Genomic DNA, 17345 nt, shown 5'->3' with positions numbered 1-17345 from the left:
ATTTGGATTTGCTGAGCATCCCCGGCTTCACATCAGATAATCTCTTGAGGAGGATTTATGGGGCAAGGGAGTGTTCTAAAAGACTCCTAAATTGTGAGCAACATGACTAGACAACTCCCCAGCCTCTCCCCAGGGCAGCTCTCATCCTATTATTTAGGGCTTTGTTTATTCCACAGACTAATCAGTGACAGGTCGGAGGGAATAGAGGGCCTCTGCTGGCTCCTAAGGCTAACGCCACCTGAAGTATCCCTATTCACTACCTGTCTGCTCCATAAGACTTTAAAAGAGGCTTCTAAGGCACTAACAACCTCATAAATCAAGAGTTTGTCTTTGAAACAATGAGAAACTTGTGATCACGAGAGAGCTATTGAAACAAAATAAAAGCCTTCACTTCGCCATCCAAGATGTTAAATTTAAGCTCGGTTTTCACAAAGGAGACAAGTCCGTACACGGTTATATTGGGTTATGAAAACAGCCAAGTTGCCATGTATAAGTCCAGTTAATGTGCATGGCAGCCATATAGCCGCATTGTGAGTCATGGGCCGTGGATCTCTGGCGCTCCTCGGGGGACCTATAGGCTGCAGCTCAAAGCCCAGGCCCGGCTTGGGTTGCAGGGCTCCTTCCATGGAGAGTGAGGAGAGAAGCCCCTGACAAAAAGTCAAGCCACCACTGGGTAGGGGCTTGTAATTAGCAATTAGCGGGTGGGTCCAAGTTTTGCTTTGGCCCGCGCCAAACCCACAAAATGTTCTCCTAGTTTATAATACCACGGCCTGAGCTGCAGAAAGACCCGAGCAGGGCTCTAGAGGACAAGGTGAAAGCTCTGTTGGGGTAGAGAGTAAATTTACGAGAAGATAATGACCCAGGGTGAACTGCCCCCTTCAAAGCAAGGGCAGCAAGTGGAGCTAATTACAGCTTCATGTGTGTGTTAATATATGTATATTTCTGCCCCCAAAATACCAATATGGGTGTGTATGTTCACTTGTGCATATTTGCCTTTGTGCATGCAAACATGCTTGTGTGTGTGTGTGTGTGTGTGTGTGTGTGTGTGTGTGTGTGTGTGTGTGTGTGTGTGCGTGCCGGCGCATGCACTAATGCACGTCTTCTTCATCTCCCCCATGCATCACGTGGCCCAGCCCAGGAGAAAAACCCCAATACTTTCAGACCAGAAAGAAAAACAGACTGTTTGGATGAAAGTCCTCTGGTCAAGCGTAGGGCCTTTTATTTTTTTTGGTAATTATTATTTATAGTCGGCACATTGATAACGACCCAACACAAACACTGCAGGGCATCATTCATTCTGTGCGCGGTGATGTTGCTGTACCACAAATTGTTCAGACCACCGGCCAGAGCCCAGAGCCCCATAACTCAATGTCAAAGGGGAGGAAAAAACCTTCTGCGCACCACTATGTTCTTATTTTAAGGATATCCCCACTAGGGACCAAGTGCATCCTTACTGGCCTGACAGCTCAGGACAGGAGGAACCTAGGACATCTGAATTTACAGTTATTATAAGCCACAGCCCTCGGGCAGCAGCCTCATGTCAAACTATTTATACTCGCTCCTGCTGGTGCACATTTCCCTCTCCTTTGCCACTGCATCCCATCGCGTGTCACTTACTCAGCCTTCATTTGGATTATCTGTCTGCTTTGGGGTTTACACCCGCAGTATGCAGTGGAAATCTGTGCATTTCACATTAAGCCTAAAATGTAATGGGAGCTAAATAGATGTGCATGAAAATAACTGCCACAGAAAGACATATTTGCGGTGCAAGGTAACTGATGTTTGGGAAGTGGGAGTAACAATGCATTAAAAGGAAAAGTCTGGCTCATTTTTGATAGGAATTTGGATGTGAAGAGTTACTTTATGGACTTAATAAATCGTGAAATTTGACATATATGCTCATATAACTGAAGGGTTTGACTTATCGATGGGAAATTTGATTTGTAGTGTTTCTTGGCTGATTCAAAATACAGGCATTTTGCTTCTGTGTTTACAAACATTACCGATGTAGGAAAGCTTTAAAATCATCAGGAGACAATAATAACTAATAATTGTATTAATAAAATGTGTTGTTTCATGGCGTTAGTATTAAAATACCTCGTGTCATGTAGTAATGTATGTTTAGCTTTAAATATATACAGGACTAGAGATTTGCATGTATCAGTGGATTTCCTCTTCACTGAAGATGTTGGAATAATAGTAATATGAAACTATGTGAGGAAGTCACATAGCCTCCATCTGTGATTTGGCCTCACATTCCAGCTTCTCCCTTTACTGTATTTGATTAAACCCCACCATGCAACATTATCAAGAACTGGATTTGACTTGAACATGTGTTAGTTCTATTTAAATTTTAATAGAAAACTGTTCATCCAACGCAAAAACCATAAAATCCTGCAAAATCTTAGACTTTATCATGCAACCGTCATCAAATAACACTCAGTTCAAGGCAGACTTGGGTCGTTACCATTTTATGATTTAACCTGGCCTAGAACGCCACCTAGCGGCTATCACAAAGCCTTACCCCCAAGAAGAAAGATTCAGTTAGACCCAATTCATAATGCAGAATAAATGGTCCCTAAATCTAGTGTTAAAATGTTGATTATGTAAAATGCTACATAATATACTATCAAACTGTGCTTCTCTGTGTGTTGTATTGTTTTTTCATATCCACCCTTAAAAAATGATGTGCCATTTTAACACGCGCTTTAGTGTCGTACAGAGTCATTTTTTGCGTTAATTCTTTGCCAAAAAAGTGAAATAGAAAATGATTGACCGGACAACCAGAAGTGACACGAGAGGGTGGAGCTGCAACTGAACGCGGACATTTGTAGACGACCAAAATGTTACAGTTAACTTCCATGAACTGAAAACACACCGTGAAAGGTTCAAAGTTCTAAGATGAAAACACGGACAACTTCCAGGCCAGACAACGCCGTGGTAAATCGCAAGGTATCCATGCGCTAAAGCATATCCTGCTTTATCATCTATTGTACTCTAAATGGACCATAGTTTACGAAATCAACATCACGCTTTATTGAAGAAGACTTGAAACTAGCGATTGAGACCTTGGGTATCAGTCTTCTCATCTAGTCCTGAAAATATCAAACTATTCCTTTAAGAATACTACTTGGTCTCAAGTAAAATTGCCTCTTTTTTTTTTTTGTCAAAGTCCACATTGTAAATAAATGTGTGTATTTTAGGAAGATGGGATAATGCACAGATACTGTAGGAAGGACTACATGGGGTCATTAGGGGCCCTCAGCTCATTTTTGGCTCGGGGCCCCAAAGCTGGTTCATCAGGCCATGAGTTTAGACCGCCATGAGTTTAGACAGGCCGAAACCTATTAAATCAATGGACGACAGAAACATAAATGATCTTTAGTAGTGAAGATGAATATTGGTCTTATAATGATCATTAATTGGAAATCATAGTATATATTTGTATATTTATCTGAATGCAGTACGCCACATAAAGTTGCACTGCATCAGCATGCTTTGCTATCAACATACCGTAGGGTCATCTGGCATGCATTTTGTGTTGTGGATGAACTTTTTTCTGTTTTCTCTTCGAGACACAGCATTTAAAATGACACATCCTTTTTAAGAGCGCAGTAACTTGCGCAACCCGACGCAACCTCCTGTGTTTATTCTAGTAGCGGATTATAAAGTACTCTGGGCTCCTCCTGGGTAACAAACACCAGCACTTTAGCCAGGTATGTGCTGAGCGTGCCGTAGCGATGCAGCCTTAGCTCCAGAGACAGCTCAAAGTCCTGTGGCTTGTTGATGAGCTTTGCCACCGACATCACGCCACCGGTGGGCACCCGCTCCGTCTGGAAGTAACCGCCCTCGTTGCCAGCGGTGATAACAATCTGGATGTCATCGCCGGCCACGGTGTTGGTGGGGCCCATGCGGAAGATGTTGGTGAAGACGGGGATGTTGGTGGGGAAGGTGAGGTAGTAGTAGGTTATTCTCAGGGGCATGGGCAGGCACTCGACAGACTCATTGCAAAGCAAGCGTTCACATCGACTGCAAATAGAGAAGGAGGGGGTGGGGAGGGGGCAGGATGGGGCAAGACATAACAAACAAGGCACAGAGAGAAGGAGAGAGAGAGAGACCAGGTGTAAATAAAAATTTGTCGTGCATGGCATGCAGTGGAAGGAACATCGGTCTCTGCAGCATAATACTTCACAGGCCAGTCATGGTGCCCTCTTTGGGATCATGCAAGAAGTTATTTACTGGTGCCTGCAGAGCCTCTACTGTAACAGAGCCAATGAGGGAGTATCCTTATGCATTTCATCATTCTAAAACAAGAGAACATGCTACAGCCGTATATTTTCCAAAGTCATTCCAGCATTGAGCACACTGGACATGCAGAGCCTTGAATAAAATATGAGTAGGGGTTTGGTTTAATGGCTTGTTTAATGTTGCACTCAGAGCTCTTGGTGGGATGACCACTCAGACTTGACTGTTAGGAACGTGGAACCTTGCTCTCTGAGTGTTTATTTGTCTGCGGTTTTGTGTCTTTTAATTAGCATATTTCCACGAGCACGGAGGACGTATTTAAGGTTGTGTCTGTTGACAAATGTCAAACAATGTGTACTGAATCCGAATACTCACGTCTCTCCAACACGCCGATAGTTGTTTGGGCACTCGAAGGACAAGCATCTGAATCCTCCCTGCACATTGAAGCAGCTCTGATTCACTGTGCATGTGTGTGTTCCTGTAACGCATTCATCAATATCTGGGAGCAAAAAGACAACAACAACAAAAAAAGTAGAAAAATGTGATTTCAAAACATTCACAAAAATAAATACCAAAATTTGACATATGCCTGAACGTGTGGGATAAGTTTACCCTGGCAGCTGCGCCCATTAGGTGCTAAGGTGTAGCCACTGACAGGACAGGAACAGTGGAAGCTGCCGGGGGTGTTGTGACAGCGATAGGAGCAAATATGACCTCCGGTGGGCAGGGCGCACTCATCTATATCTAAAAGTGTGACAGAGACAGATAAACACAAGTCAAACCAAACAGTAAATTCAAAATATATATATATATATTTGAATTGTATTATACATAATACAGTTTGCTTTATTGTATTCTCACACACAAGCCGACTCTTCTTATCTTAATCTAGCTTAAAAGTACCATAGCAGAGAGGAAAAGTATTTGTTTTGTTTTTTTTCAAAATATTCATGTATACTCAAGTATCTGTTAAAATGGTTCCATTTTACCTTCACAAGTTATGCCATCTATATCACTGAGCTGGTAGCCACGTCGACAGTAACACTGGTAGGAGCCGTACACGTTGGCACACTCTTGACTGCATGGGTTGCTCTCGCACTCATTCAAATCTATGCAGAGAGAAGATTATTACAGAGAGGCGGATCCTCACCTGGCCATTTGAATATGTAGCCCACTACATAAACAGTTACTTGCACAGGTACGTACTTGATTTGCATGTGAACAGGAGACGCAAAAAAAAAAAAGTTGCAATTCTCTAGGTATTTGTCTTACCGTCACAATTCCTGCCGTCAACGGACAGCTTGAAGCCGTTGGTGCAGCTACACTTGTAGGATCCCAGAACGTTTTCACACTTGTGAGCACACAGGCGGCCAGGGTAGTGCCTGCATTCATTAATATCTAAAACACAAAGTCCAAATATGCCACAGTAAGAAGCTAAAATGATGACAAAATGCTCTTTTTACACATTTTGACCAGCACTGATAGACGTTCAGTTCTACATGTATGTTTCATTTGTTTATGCAGAGGATACACTTGGATTTAGCTACTTGTGTTAGAGCATCAAAGCCAGATGGACCAGCTGCTTACCCTCGCAAGTACGACCGATGCTGTTGAAGGTGAAGCCAGCCTCACACTCGCAGCGGTAGGAGCCTATCATGTTGATGCAGCCATGACCTGCACAGACCTTTTCAGGGCCGTTACACTCATCGATATCTGTGGAGGGGGAAGCAAACAACAGGGAACACCATGATATATGCACCTCGGACAGGTTAGTGAGACGCTAATGTTACCTAGGATTGGTGAGTTTTTCAGCCCGTACCGACACAGCGTGTGCCTTCTTCATTGATGTGGTATCCTCGACCGCAGTTAACGGAGTTCCTCTGGCAGATGTAGGAGCCGACTGTGTTGATGCAGATCTGCCCGCGGTGGCAGGGGCCCATCTGGCTAACACATTCATTGATGTCTGACAACACACAGACACAGATGACATGTTTAAACCATGAAAACATTGCCCTGGTCCATCTTGTATAATATAACTGAATATACAGTGCTTTAAATGTTCTGTGTTTACCTGTCATACTAACTCTCCCTGTCATTACAGATCCAGCCACTCCCTCCCGCCCCGCATTAACCCCTTCCCCACCATTCCCCTCACCTGAAGACCTGCGCGCACTTCCTCGCCTGCTCCCCATTTCCCTGATTAATCCTGCAGGATTTATGTAGAGTCCATCTGCACTCTGTCTTTGCCAGCGTGTCTAGTGAGCATCCGTCTAGCATACCTATGTCATTCTGCCTATTTAGTCACAGGTAGTCACCTAAAATATACATGTAATATATTCTCTTGCAGTTGTTGTTTAAGGGCTGTTGCAGGTGTATGGTGCATACCAATGCAGTTGCCGAGGGCATCCTGGATATAGCCGGAACCGCACTTCACCTTAGGGAGACAACGGAACGAGCCCTGGGTGTTTTGGCACTCAAACTCGGGGCCACAGTTGTGGATGCCAGCGTCACACTCATCAATGTCTGGAGGAAGAAACCGCAGCAAAATTGCCATTGAACACACTGACAACACCTTAAAAAGACACAGTAACAGAGGCAAACTGAGTGCCCTGACCTTTGCAGTTGTTGTCGTCAGTGAGTTCATAGCCAGTACCGCAGCTGACCTCTCTCTGGCAACGGAAAGAGCCCTCTGTGTTGATACAACGCTCTCCTCCGCGACAGTTGCTGGCTCCCAACAAACACTCGTTGATATCTAAACGTTTTTTGAAAGCAGAGGTTTGTCTTACTGTGCTTATATTTCCAATAGTGACTCACATTATTACAGTTTTTGTATTTAAAAACTCTGATTTCTTTGTCACGGGGGGAGGAGCGCCGCCTACCCTCACAGCTCTTTCCATCTGGCTTGAGTTTGTAGCCTTTGAAGCAGGAACAAGTGTCATTGGCCACACAGTCATGAGCACATTTCCCTATAGAAGAAACATGTTGATAAGTGATCACGGCATTTGCGAGATTGAATCAGTTAGGCGTAGAAAAGCTTGTTTATCGACGTATTAAACCGTACCTTTGCACTGATCACTTAATATTGAATTGTCTCCATTGTCAGTGGTTTCGTCCTTGTTTGGTACTGCATGAGAGAAAACCAAACATGTTTATACGCCTCACATCTTAACAGTGTATACCTCTATCTTAAGAAAGACCTCTAAACCATAAAACACATTTTTTTTTTACTTATTTTCATTCATAATTAAACTGCTGATCATTTTCTTAATAACTGAATATATTTTTGCTTTATTAAATGTCAGAAAATAAAGAATGTCAAAGTTCAAATATATTGTTTTGTCTGTCAATCAATGCAAAATCACAAAAATCTCAGAACTCATAAGTTGCTGCTGGAAAATCTTTTGTAGTTTTGCTGGAGTGCTCATGAGCAACACACTAAATCTCTAATCGGTGTTTCCCTCCACATCCAACAGAGGGCAGTGTGGGCTTATGTTTGACAACACCAGCGGCGCCTTCAATTGCCTTCATTCTGAAGCTCATCCTCCACTATTTTGATGATAGTTTAGGTGTTTGGGCACAGGTTGTCCCATGGGGCTTTCTGTTTTTCTACCCTAATGTAAGTTGCCTGCTTTGATGCAAACAAACTTCGCAAAATTATATTTGGTCTACATCATGCTGGATTTGTATCACCCACATTCCGTTTTTTGTGTGGGTGTGGTCTGGTTGTCTGGGGCTCCATCCACGCAGCAGGCCCGGGACACCAGGCCACACTGGTAGCCCACCGACAGGTTGTGGTCACAGGGTAGATCCTTCGCCTGGGTCGCCTTCCCCAGAAGACAACAGTCGCAGCACATCTGCAGAACATAGTGAAGAATGGTATAAGCTTTGGTACATAATAAAGACTCATACAGGAGAGAATGATCACCCTACTCAGCTCTCTAATGCACCAGTGGAAGTGAAACCAAAACTGCAGGCAAGAAAAGGGGAGACTTTGAGAGGCAAAACAGGGTTTTACACTGACGAATGAGGAGGATGGGATTCAGACAAACAGCCAAGCTCTCAATCAACCTGACAGACAAAAAAAAAAAGGAGGCTGATTGAGAAGGCATGCCAAGTGACTGGCTTCAGACAGACAGATAAAAAGCAGTAAAGACGGACAGAAAGACAGTGATGAGATGACATCATCCCCTCTGGCTCAAGCATGCTCAATCAATCATTATGGCAGCCTGGTAACGTCAGTCTGGGAGGGGGATGAAAGGTGCAGAGTGTGGGGGATGGGTGTGTTTGTGTTTCACTTTGGGCAATAAGAGTAGGCTATAGATGGTGTCGACTGGAAACATGCCAAGTTTGTTTCCGCAGCCCTTAGGTGGCCAAAATCAGAGTTAATAAACCTTGCATCGTAACGCGCGTTGATCCGAGCTCACTGAAATTCTTTGACACTTTGAGAAATGTACTTTTTGGGTTCCTTGACAAGAGTGAGATGAGCAGCTTGATACCACACTAATGCGTGGTATCAAGCTGGAGACGGAGAGCTTAGCTTCGTGTAAAGACAGGAACAGGGGGAAAACTAAACTAAATCAGCATACTAGCATCGAACGCTCACTAACATGTTATACCTCGTTTACAGGTTGTGGTTTTAAGAGAAAATATGTGCTCAACTATTGTTGCCATGACTTCATTTTGTTTTTAATTATTCATTCATTTATTTATTTATTTATTTACCAGGGACAGTGCACATTAATCAACATGTCAGTTTCCACCTCAATGTAAATGTGCCAGAGAGCTAATTTATGTCTGTAGTGTCTGGGCAGGTTATTACAATGTAGTGGCCTAATAGTATCGGTGCAATTCAACAGCAAACACTATAGTGCAACACTGTACAATAAAATACAACACAATACTATTCAATATAATTCAAATACATAAATACATTACAAAAGTAGCTTAGATTTGATAAAAACAATGAGAGAATATGATGGCAGTGCCAGAGATGAGGTCGTATGATTACTCATGATTGCAGGTTTATTCTATTTAGTATTTGTTTAAAGGTTGGGAAATTAGTGGCATCTTTTAGCTCAATAGGAAGACTTTTGGGTGGCTCTGACTGATCACACTTGTCTGTATTGTACAACACAGCCCCCTCTGGTATTTGCCCTTGTTACCCTGCTGCTACTATACCTTCCGCATTATGAACTGACTCTGTTTGGGAGGTGCAAGCCCATGTAGACGAGGCATCGAAATTGAATAGATGATGTCTCCGCTGGCAGCGTGATGTCAGGGAAATAGTCAAGCATACATAAGCAAACTGTAAAATCACAAAGTAATGTTTTTACACTTCAGTCTGTGTAGACAAAAGACACAACATGTGTTAGTAAACTGTGAAGATGCTGGTAGGCAGATTATTTTGTACCTTTGGACAGAGCCAGGCTAGCGGCTTTATGCTCAGCTCATTTCATTCATTGCGTTTTCACAATGTAACGAAACCTCTTGAAGCTGTGCAGTAAATCTAGTGAATGTAGTGCCTTGGCCATTATTTCATCCTGTTAGAGTGGGTGAAGCCATCTCCTACTAGTATCTCTTGTCTTATTCAGCTTAGCTGTGCACATTTGAGTACGAGACGCCACCTGCACTTAAATAAAGACAAGCTGTCCCACTGACAATTGTCTCATCCTTTTAAGAAAATGCACCAACTTGCGATCCCTCCTCGGTACATTTTGCCAAACATTTATCGTTCCCTGGTGTATTTGACTTGAAGTACATCGTGAAAATATCGGAGCAGACTGAGGGCTGAGTTGAAAGAATAAAAACATAAAAAAAAGGCTGAAAAGTGCCGGGACGTGAGCCTGCGGAAGATTCTAGAGTCGGAGTTTAATTTATAATCTATCTGACAGCAACAAGCTCCATTCCTCCCTGGAGTGACATGCCTCATCCTGCTCACAGCACACTCACACACACACACACACACACACACACACACAAAAACACACACAAATGCACATCATCACTCTCATCAATCATTTGCCTCCAAACTGGCTGTCCGGCAGAGGGATGTACTGTACATTGATTGAGTGTAGGCAGATTTTTTTTTTTTTTTTGGGTCACACTGTGATTCCATTCCCTTTTTTTTTTGCCTCTATTCAACAAGAAAGGCACACATAAACATACACGTATGTGTGTGCACACACAAGCACGAGCACACCTTGGTAGTCTTGGTCTCGCAGGTGTTGGTGAATAAAGAATCGCAGACTCCTTGGTCTTTGGCCACGGTGATGCCGGTGGTGCACATGTTATCCTCAAGCACTGTTACGCAGCAATGCTCCTGCACTATCCTGTGAGCAAGAAGAAGAAAAAAAACACAAAACACAGGTGGTGCATTTATAATCTCCTCGGTGCAATGCAACTCTGCCTTAAAGCGCAGCTCATTAAAATCAGCCTGAGGCAAGCCTGATGGGGATCTCAGAGTTGTCAAACTAAAAATTGTGTGGATGAGTGGGTTGAGGAAGTCCTGCGTGGATTCCAAGGAGGCCACAACGCTGACATCACTGGACTTAAACTGGGTTGAACCTTGGAGTTAAACCAACATTTCAGTCCCAAAAGGAACACTTGTCCACCTCCGCATGTCCGTACTCAGGGTGGGATTGTGGTCTTTGACAGAATGAATCTTATTATAATATCAGTCAAACAAACCACCCCCCTTTACATCAGCACGCTGTGTCCTGTGAGAATGGAGAAAAGTTTCCCACTAATTGGGTGACTAACAGTTGCCAGTACAACCAGAATCATACATCTATTTCCCTAGAAATCAGTGATGACATGTTACAGATTTAAAACAGAAAGTGAGAAACACGTTGTTACTGGAAGGTACTCCGGCCGACATTGACCTCTGAGGATCACAAAATATATATATATATATATATATATATATATATATATATCTCTACAGGGATCAATGAAATGCTGTATATTACTACGATGGGTGCTTGGATGTCAAAAGCAATATCTGGAACAAGCACAGCCCCTCACATGAGACCACTACTATCAAAATATCAGTTACTTGATGTTTCTGTTTGATCAGATTTCATTGTGTCGTCTAACATGTGCTGTTGGTGCAGTCCAATCAGTTACGAGTGGGTGTTTCTGTTTGGTTCGGGGTTTTACGTGACAGTAAGCATAAAACGCCACCCCCTCACCTCTCCTCTCTCATTTCCGACCAGCCTCTTTATCAACTCTTACCAGAAACCACTTTCCAAATAAACTACTGTAGACCTCAAATTCAGTTCAAGGCGCACACCTCTTCTGCAGAACCTTTTAAGGGCACAGTCGCCCTCCTGCTTTTCTTATACTCTTCTCTTCTCCCCACTCCTTTTCTGTCGTACTTTTTTTTCCCCCTTTGGTGTCTGAAGTAATCGTTCAGATTTCCTGTTATTGCCTCTCTCCATCCTCCCTCTATGTCGCGTTTCACCAAGGTATTTCCTGGGTATTGAAACAGCCCCTTTTCTGACCCCCCTTCACCCCTTTTCTACCCTGCTCCCCCACAAACCTCTGCCCTTTTCCTCTTTTCCCCTATAATTTAGACAAATTTGGGATCACTCGGGGTGGCTACGGTAAATGTGTTTGCCATCAGCAGCAGATCTCCGTGGCTTATGGGACCCTGAACCTGTGGCAGCACACCCTATAGGGTTACCAGCAAACCTGTTATTATCCCATCACTATTAGTGTTTCCTGCTCTCACGTGAAGTGAATAATGTGCCTGGAGATTTACGGGAGTAAGGTAAAGCGATCTCTTATTAAGGGCCTACAGACATCCCAGACATGGTACAGACCAAATCCCTCTGGGCCAATACTGCTGGAGCTCCTGTGGCGCGAATAGAAAATGTAAGTTTGTGACACAGGGTGCAGCAGTTAATGACTTGTAATTCAGAATGAGCCTCAGGCTAGTCACCTCACCAACCAACTCATGGTGTATAAATTTGCGATCTTTGACAGCAAAAGTAGCAGAAAGCGCCTGCTCACCTGCACGGGATTGACTCAGAGATGAGAGGGAGGGACGCGCAGTCTTCGTTGTCATAGCCACGCTTCTGGCCATCTTTACAGCAGTCCTCTATGGACAGCTGCCCGGCTCCTACAAACGTTCAAAACAGCACAAGGTGGTTCATTTGTTCACATTCCATTCACTGTCAGAGGGTCGTTTTCATAGCGGGCATTGTCTGGGTTTGTCGCAGTGAGGGGACCCCCACCGACATAATCACAGCAGGAGATAGGACTCCGGATGGAGCGCTGCTGCTTCTGCACTTATCACACCAGCCTGCAAACTCACAAGGTGGTTAACACACACACACACACGCTTTAAGACTTGTTTCGTGCCCTATACGACGCTCACGACGAGGCAACATTTAGCAAATGGCAGAGTGATAAGCATCCTTTTATGACACTAAAGGTGTAATCCATGTAATGCATAAAATATGGCCAGAATTTTTGTTGAAAACATTCAATAAATTAAGATTATCAAAAGAAGACAAAGAGGTTACAGTGGGTTAGACACCGTCTAAAGGTTGGCTGGTGCCACAGAATAAATTCACTCAATCAACCTACTGTGGCGCTATTGTGAGATACAACATTAGTTACCTAATGACCAAAAAGTAAGACAAAGTCGGCATCACAAACAGAACATAGAACATACAAAGTGTTTGCTAATGGTGTTAACTTGTGATTCCTGAGTCACAACAATTTGTCACCACAGATTGATTCAATTCAAAGTGACAGAAACGAGAAAAACGACTCGTGTTTTTGTTTTGTTCTCCCCGCTTCCGCTGATTCACCACGAGGAAAATAGACGTACCTGCAGGTCAAATTCAGCGAGTGCAAACCTCAGCAATGGGGGTCTGATCCCGAACCGGCCACACTTTTAACCAAAGTTCTGGCCATATCTTACACATTGCCCCTTTAAGCATTAGTTCTTTGACAAACACATTTTCTTTTGGCAAGAATAAAACGTGCTGATTAACTGAAGTTATAACGATCAAATTTGGAGATCTAATCCAAACAAAAAAGGATATTACCATTGTCCTATATGGCAAGTTGCCTCACGTTCTCCAAAAGATGGAAAAACTCAATTTAAAATCTGTTTGCCAATTTAAATTGCCTGCAGGCCAAAGACAATGAATGATGGATATGTTGTTGCAGACTCAAGAAAGGCTTTTTTTTTTATTTTTGCTGGAGCTAAACCAACTCTGTGGTGATCTGGCTGTTTATTCATGTGGATTAGAGAGTGTGGAATGCCTCAACTCTGTAAACAACCAAACGTCCCAATGACATCAAGTACATTCATTCGCCTGTGGTTTGTGTGATATGCCAAACGTGAAATAGCTTTGGCAGATCGCTTCTTGGACTTTTTTTTTTTTTTTGCCTCCGGCTCAAACCCGGACAAGTGTGCCAAATTGTTATTAACAATAAGTGCCCCGAGATGAAAAAACGAAACAAAAGAGGCAACAAACTCACCGTGAAATTGATTTGTGGACCCATTATAATAGAATACAAGGTTCTGCTGGTTAGCAACTAAAATGCTCTGAATTATTGGAAATAGTGATTGTGAAATGCACTGAACAAATCCATCTGTTTAAGACACAGCGTCTGACGTCCACAATCTGGCAAGAGTCAACAAATTCAGATAATAAGTTAGATTACGTTGGGAGGACAAGTGTCTGGAATAGCGGCCCTCAGTTTTAGAGATTTGCTGCTTTCTCTCAGAGGGGCAGGAGGAATTTTATTATAAGCAGTAAATCAAAGACGAAGCACAAGCAGGAATAGTCATCATCAAAAAACGTTTTCTGCATTGATCAACTTTGTAATGACACAATGTAAGCATTGCAATAAAACCCTCAATAATGAACTCTCAATAGTTTGCAGGCTTCTATAAACCAAGTTCTGCAGACTAGAACAAAGTAGGGGCAAGATATAACAATGACTAAGAGTTTATTCAAAGCAACATGTGTGTGTGTGTGTGTGTGTGTGGGGGGGGGGGGGGGTTTCTGGAGAAGAAAGCAAATCATTTCTCCAGCGTAGGCTACAGGAAAACAAAGCACAGACATAAAACGTTGTGACCATTGCTGCTACACCAAGGATGATTAAGCTGGCAGAATAGAGTGAATATGGACAGAGGATTTATTACTAAGCAGCCACATTAGCTGACTCACTACTGACTTCTGGAAGTCTGGCACATCCCAGAATCCTCTGGCCAATAACCCTTGTAGCAGCTGGATGAAATAAGATGGCATTTTAAAAGCTTTTCTCATGGGCCTACCAAGTGGGCCCTCTCAAAGTCTCTCTCTCTCTCTCTCTCTCTCTCTCTCTCTCTCTCTCTCTCTCTCTCTCTGTCCCTCTCTCTCTCTCTCTCTCTCTCTCTCTCTCTCTCTCTCTCTCTCTCTCTCTCTCTCTCTCTGTCTCTGAATGCTAAAGACCTCTGTCTGTTGGCAAAGTAACACCAGTGTGTCCCAATGACACTGAAATGAAACACGTATCTTACAAAAGTATAATGATATGGATAGAAATGTGAACTGAGTGCCATCCTTGTCCCATACAAAGGTGTTAACGACCAAATACTCCTTTGATTGAAGTATGTATAGTTTAAATGACAGTTGGTCTCACCGCTCTGTCCTAGAGTTGTTCTCCCCACAGTAGCCGTCTGCTGATAACTAACTCTAACCCACAAGGCATCACAGAGTCATTCCAACGCCACCACTGTCTGCTGCTCTCAAACCTAAATTGAAAGAGCAGAAGTGCCTTAAAAGCTGTGTGGTGCTGTTTTATCAAAAGAGGCAAACCAGGCACTCCGGGCCTAGACGCAGTCTGCCGCGGTTCCCTGTCTCTGTGATGCATTGTCTGCCCGGAGAGGGCTGATTTCCATCTTGGATGGCGGTGCTGGTTGCGAGGGCCATTCTGGCAGAGCGGCACATGGCTCGAGTGCGTCTAGACGCCTCATGTAAACAAGGCTTAATGAGCCCACTGAGGCTCCGCCCCGGCAGAGCAGTCGTCTTGAGCCAGACATCACAACAGCAGAGAGCATCTCTTTCGCAGGCTGCAATCAAGGCTTTTAGTCACAGGTTTCTGGCAATCTGAGTCGTATAAAAAAAGGCTGTTACACTCTATCTACCTATCTTTCTGTGTCAATGTTACATTATGTTAGGAGTTTTGGTTATGTAACTGGTCGAGCTGATAGCGGAATGGATTCATTCCAAATTGACCCGTGACACAACCCCCTACAGAGAAGGCAGCTTTTGAGAAAAGTGGCCCTGCTGACTGTGAAAGTTGCCCCATGTGTGACCAGGGAACCATGAGCTTTTTGGATATGTATAAATCACACTCCTCTGTCCAGACCACCCTGTCCTGGTGAGACACTTGGTCGTTCTGACATAGCATCGCAGCATACCAGGGCACTTGGCCTTTGACTTGCAGGGCAGAAAGAGCAGAAACCAGGGCAGTGAGAACTCTTGCTTTCAAGTTATGTGTAACTGCATTTTCAACGTTAACACTCTTCATGTCATAAGGACATCTTCTTTTATCACCTCGTAAACAATCTGTAGCTTTAATAATATGCAACGAATGAAAGAGTTAAAGACACAGTTTCCTTTTTGATATGACATTTTCAAAACATATTGTTGTGTAGCTTCTGGATTTTTGTCCTACACAATGCAAAGAGTAAGAGATGACTTTATGAAACACTCAATCGCATGAACTGCATTGTAGGTTAGGAGGGAAAACAATGGAAACAACAACAACAACAACAACTTTCTACAGAAATAATGATGTTTTGTTACATTTTATGTAATTAAATAATGTCAAAATGTGAGCCCTACTTCATTTCAATACACCCCTGCGACACTTTGAAGCACCCAGCTTTGTGCGCCATGCTTTCATCACATGCCCCAACTAGCCCCGTGCCAAATGCATCACCTCCCCGCGTCTCACTCTTTTGTCTATTATCACTCCCATTCTTACTGTAAATACCATCACACGTGCACGTGAAAAAAAAAAGTTACGTTAAAATACAATACCCTTCCACGTGTGCGTACACTCTCTGGCTCGGTTTGGATGACCACAATTATAAAGTCGTCACGCTGCACTGATCTTTTCCTCCAGAAAGGTAACTTACCTTGGCCAAGGAGAACCCCGAACAGAGAGCACAGCAGCACTGCAGACGGACCCATTGAATGAAGAGAGAGTCGGCTGGTGGGAGAGGAGAGTGAGAGAGAGAAGGAAAAAAATGTGTCCGAGAGCTCTGAAGCTTGGTTATTCTGCCGGATGCGTAAATAAACAGCAGTGCTCCAAGACTTTCTCCGCGGTAAAGGAGTGGATGTGATGGAGCTGAGTGAGTCGCAGTTGCAGCGTGACTGGAGGAATGAGCGTTCAATTATGACACTGCGAGGGGCGGGCAGACTGCGACTTATTGCTAATCAAATACTTCGTTTTTTTTGTTTTTTTTCTTCTTCTTCCTGTACAAACTCCAACATAAAGCCATTAACCGTGAGCTCATTTTATTTCAATTAAAAATATGATTTGACTTTTGGGACCCACAGAGAGGTAATAAAACTCAGAAGTGAGTTTATACTGCAATTTATAACTCCTGACAGGAAAAGGCCTTTCCTTCTAAAATGCTTTATATAACTGACACATTTATGCACTTTGGAAAGTATAAGACTTGAAATACTACCTAGGGAGATGTGGGCTGGGGTGAAACGTTTTTATTGCCTTCAGGAGGAATTGCAAGTGACTTCAGGCTACTGTGCTGTAAGGCATGCATGCACACATGGAAATTGTCTTCCCATCAATGGCAAAGTAGACTTTTTCTGTCTGTGACTAATGATTGTACTGATTACTTAACATCTGGAGCTGGTTTTGGGGTATTTCGAAAATGACTTGTGGCTGTGTCCAGACTGTAAGCCATGAAAGCTTTCGGATATCTCAGTTAGAAGAAATAGGGGGACTCAAAACAAAAAAAATATTGCCATTGCTGCACCTTAAGGAAGATGATAGATCAAATTGGAACCTGGCTCTGTGCTGGTGCCTATCTTTTGATACTGTCTCTGCAAAGTGGTATTAAAGTT

General features: G+C 43.3%; 1 protein-coding gene across 1 annotated transcript in view; it reads right to left on the bottom strand.

The window, feature by feature from the left end:
- The window catches only part of fbln1 (fibulin 1), a 28134-nt gene extending 11499 nt beyond the window's left edge, over window positions 1-16635 (bottom strand). The window contains exons 1-14 of the mRNA XM_068708060.1: window positions 16394-16635; window positions 12259-12367; window positions 10445-10574; window positions 7940-8099; window positions 7307-7369; window positions 7125-7211; window positions 6860-6997; window positions 6631-6768; window positions 6065-6208; window positions 5833-5958; window positions 5518-5643; window positions 5235-5354; window positions 4858-4989; window positions 4621-4744 (exon numbers count right to left, since the gene is read on the bottom strand). Coding sequence (XP_068564161.1) covers window positions 4621-4744; window positions 4858-4989; window positions 5235-5354; window positions 5518-5643; window positions 5833-5958; window positions 6065-6208; window positions 6631-6768; window positions 6860-6997; window positions 7125-7211; window positions 7307-7369; window positions 7940-8099; window positions 10445-10574; window positions 12259-12367; window positions 16394-16448 — 1652 coding nt within the window. The 5' untranslated portion in view covers window positions 16449-16635. The remainder of the gene's footprint in view (window positions 1-4620; window positions 4745-4857; window positions 4990-5234; window positions 5355-5517; window positions 5644-5832; window positions 5959-6064; window positions 6209-6630; window positions 6769-6859; window positions 6998-7124; window positions 7212-7306; window positions 7370-7939; window positions 8100-10444; window positions 10575-12258; window positions 12368-16393) is intronic.
- Between the last annotated feature and the right edge of the window lie 710 nt (window positions 16636-17345).

The sequence above is a fragment of the Cebidichthys violaceus genome, unplaced genomic scaffold (assembly GCF_023349555.1).
Source record: "Cebidichthys violaceus isolate CVI_PGR_0920_01 unplaced genomic scaffold, fCebVio1.0.p SCAF_131, whole genome shotgun sequence".
In the NCBI taxonomy this organism is placed as follows: domain Eukaryota; kingdom Metazoa; phylum Chordata; class Actinopteri; order Perciformes; family Stichaeidae; genus Cebidichthys; species Cebidichthys violaceus.
Note: the sequence above shows the minus strand (reverse complement) of the source record. Positions and strands in the feature narration are given on the sequence as shown.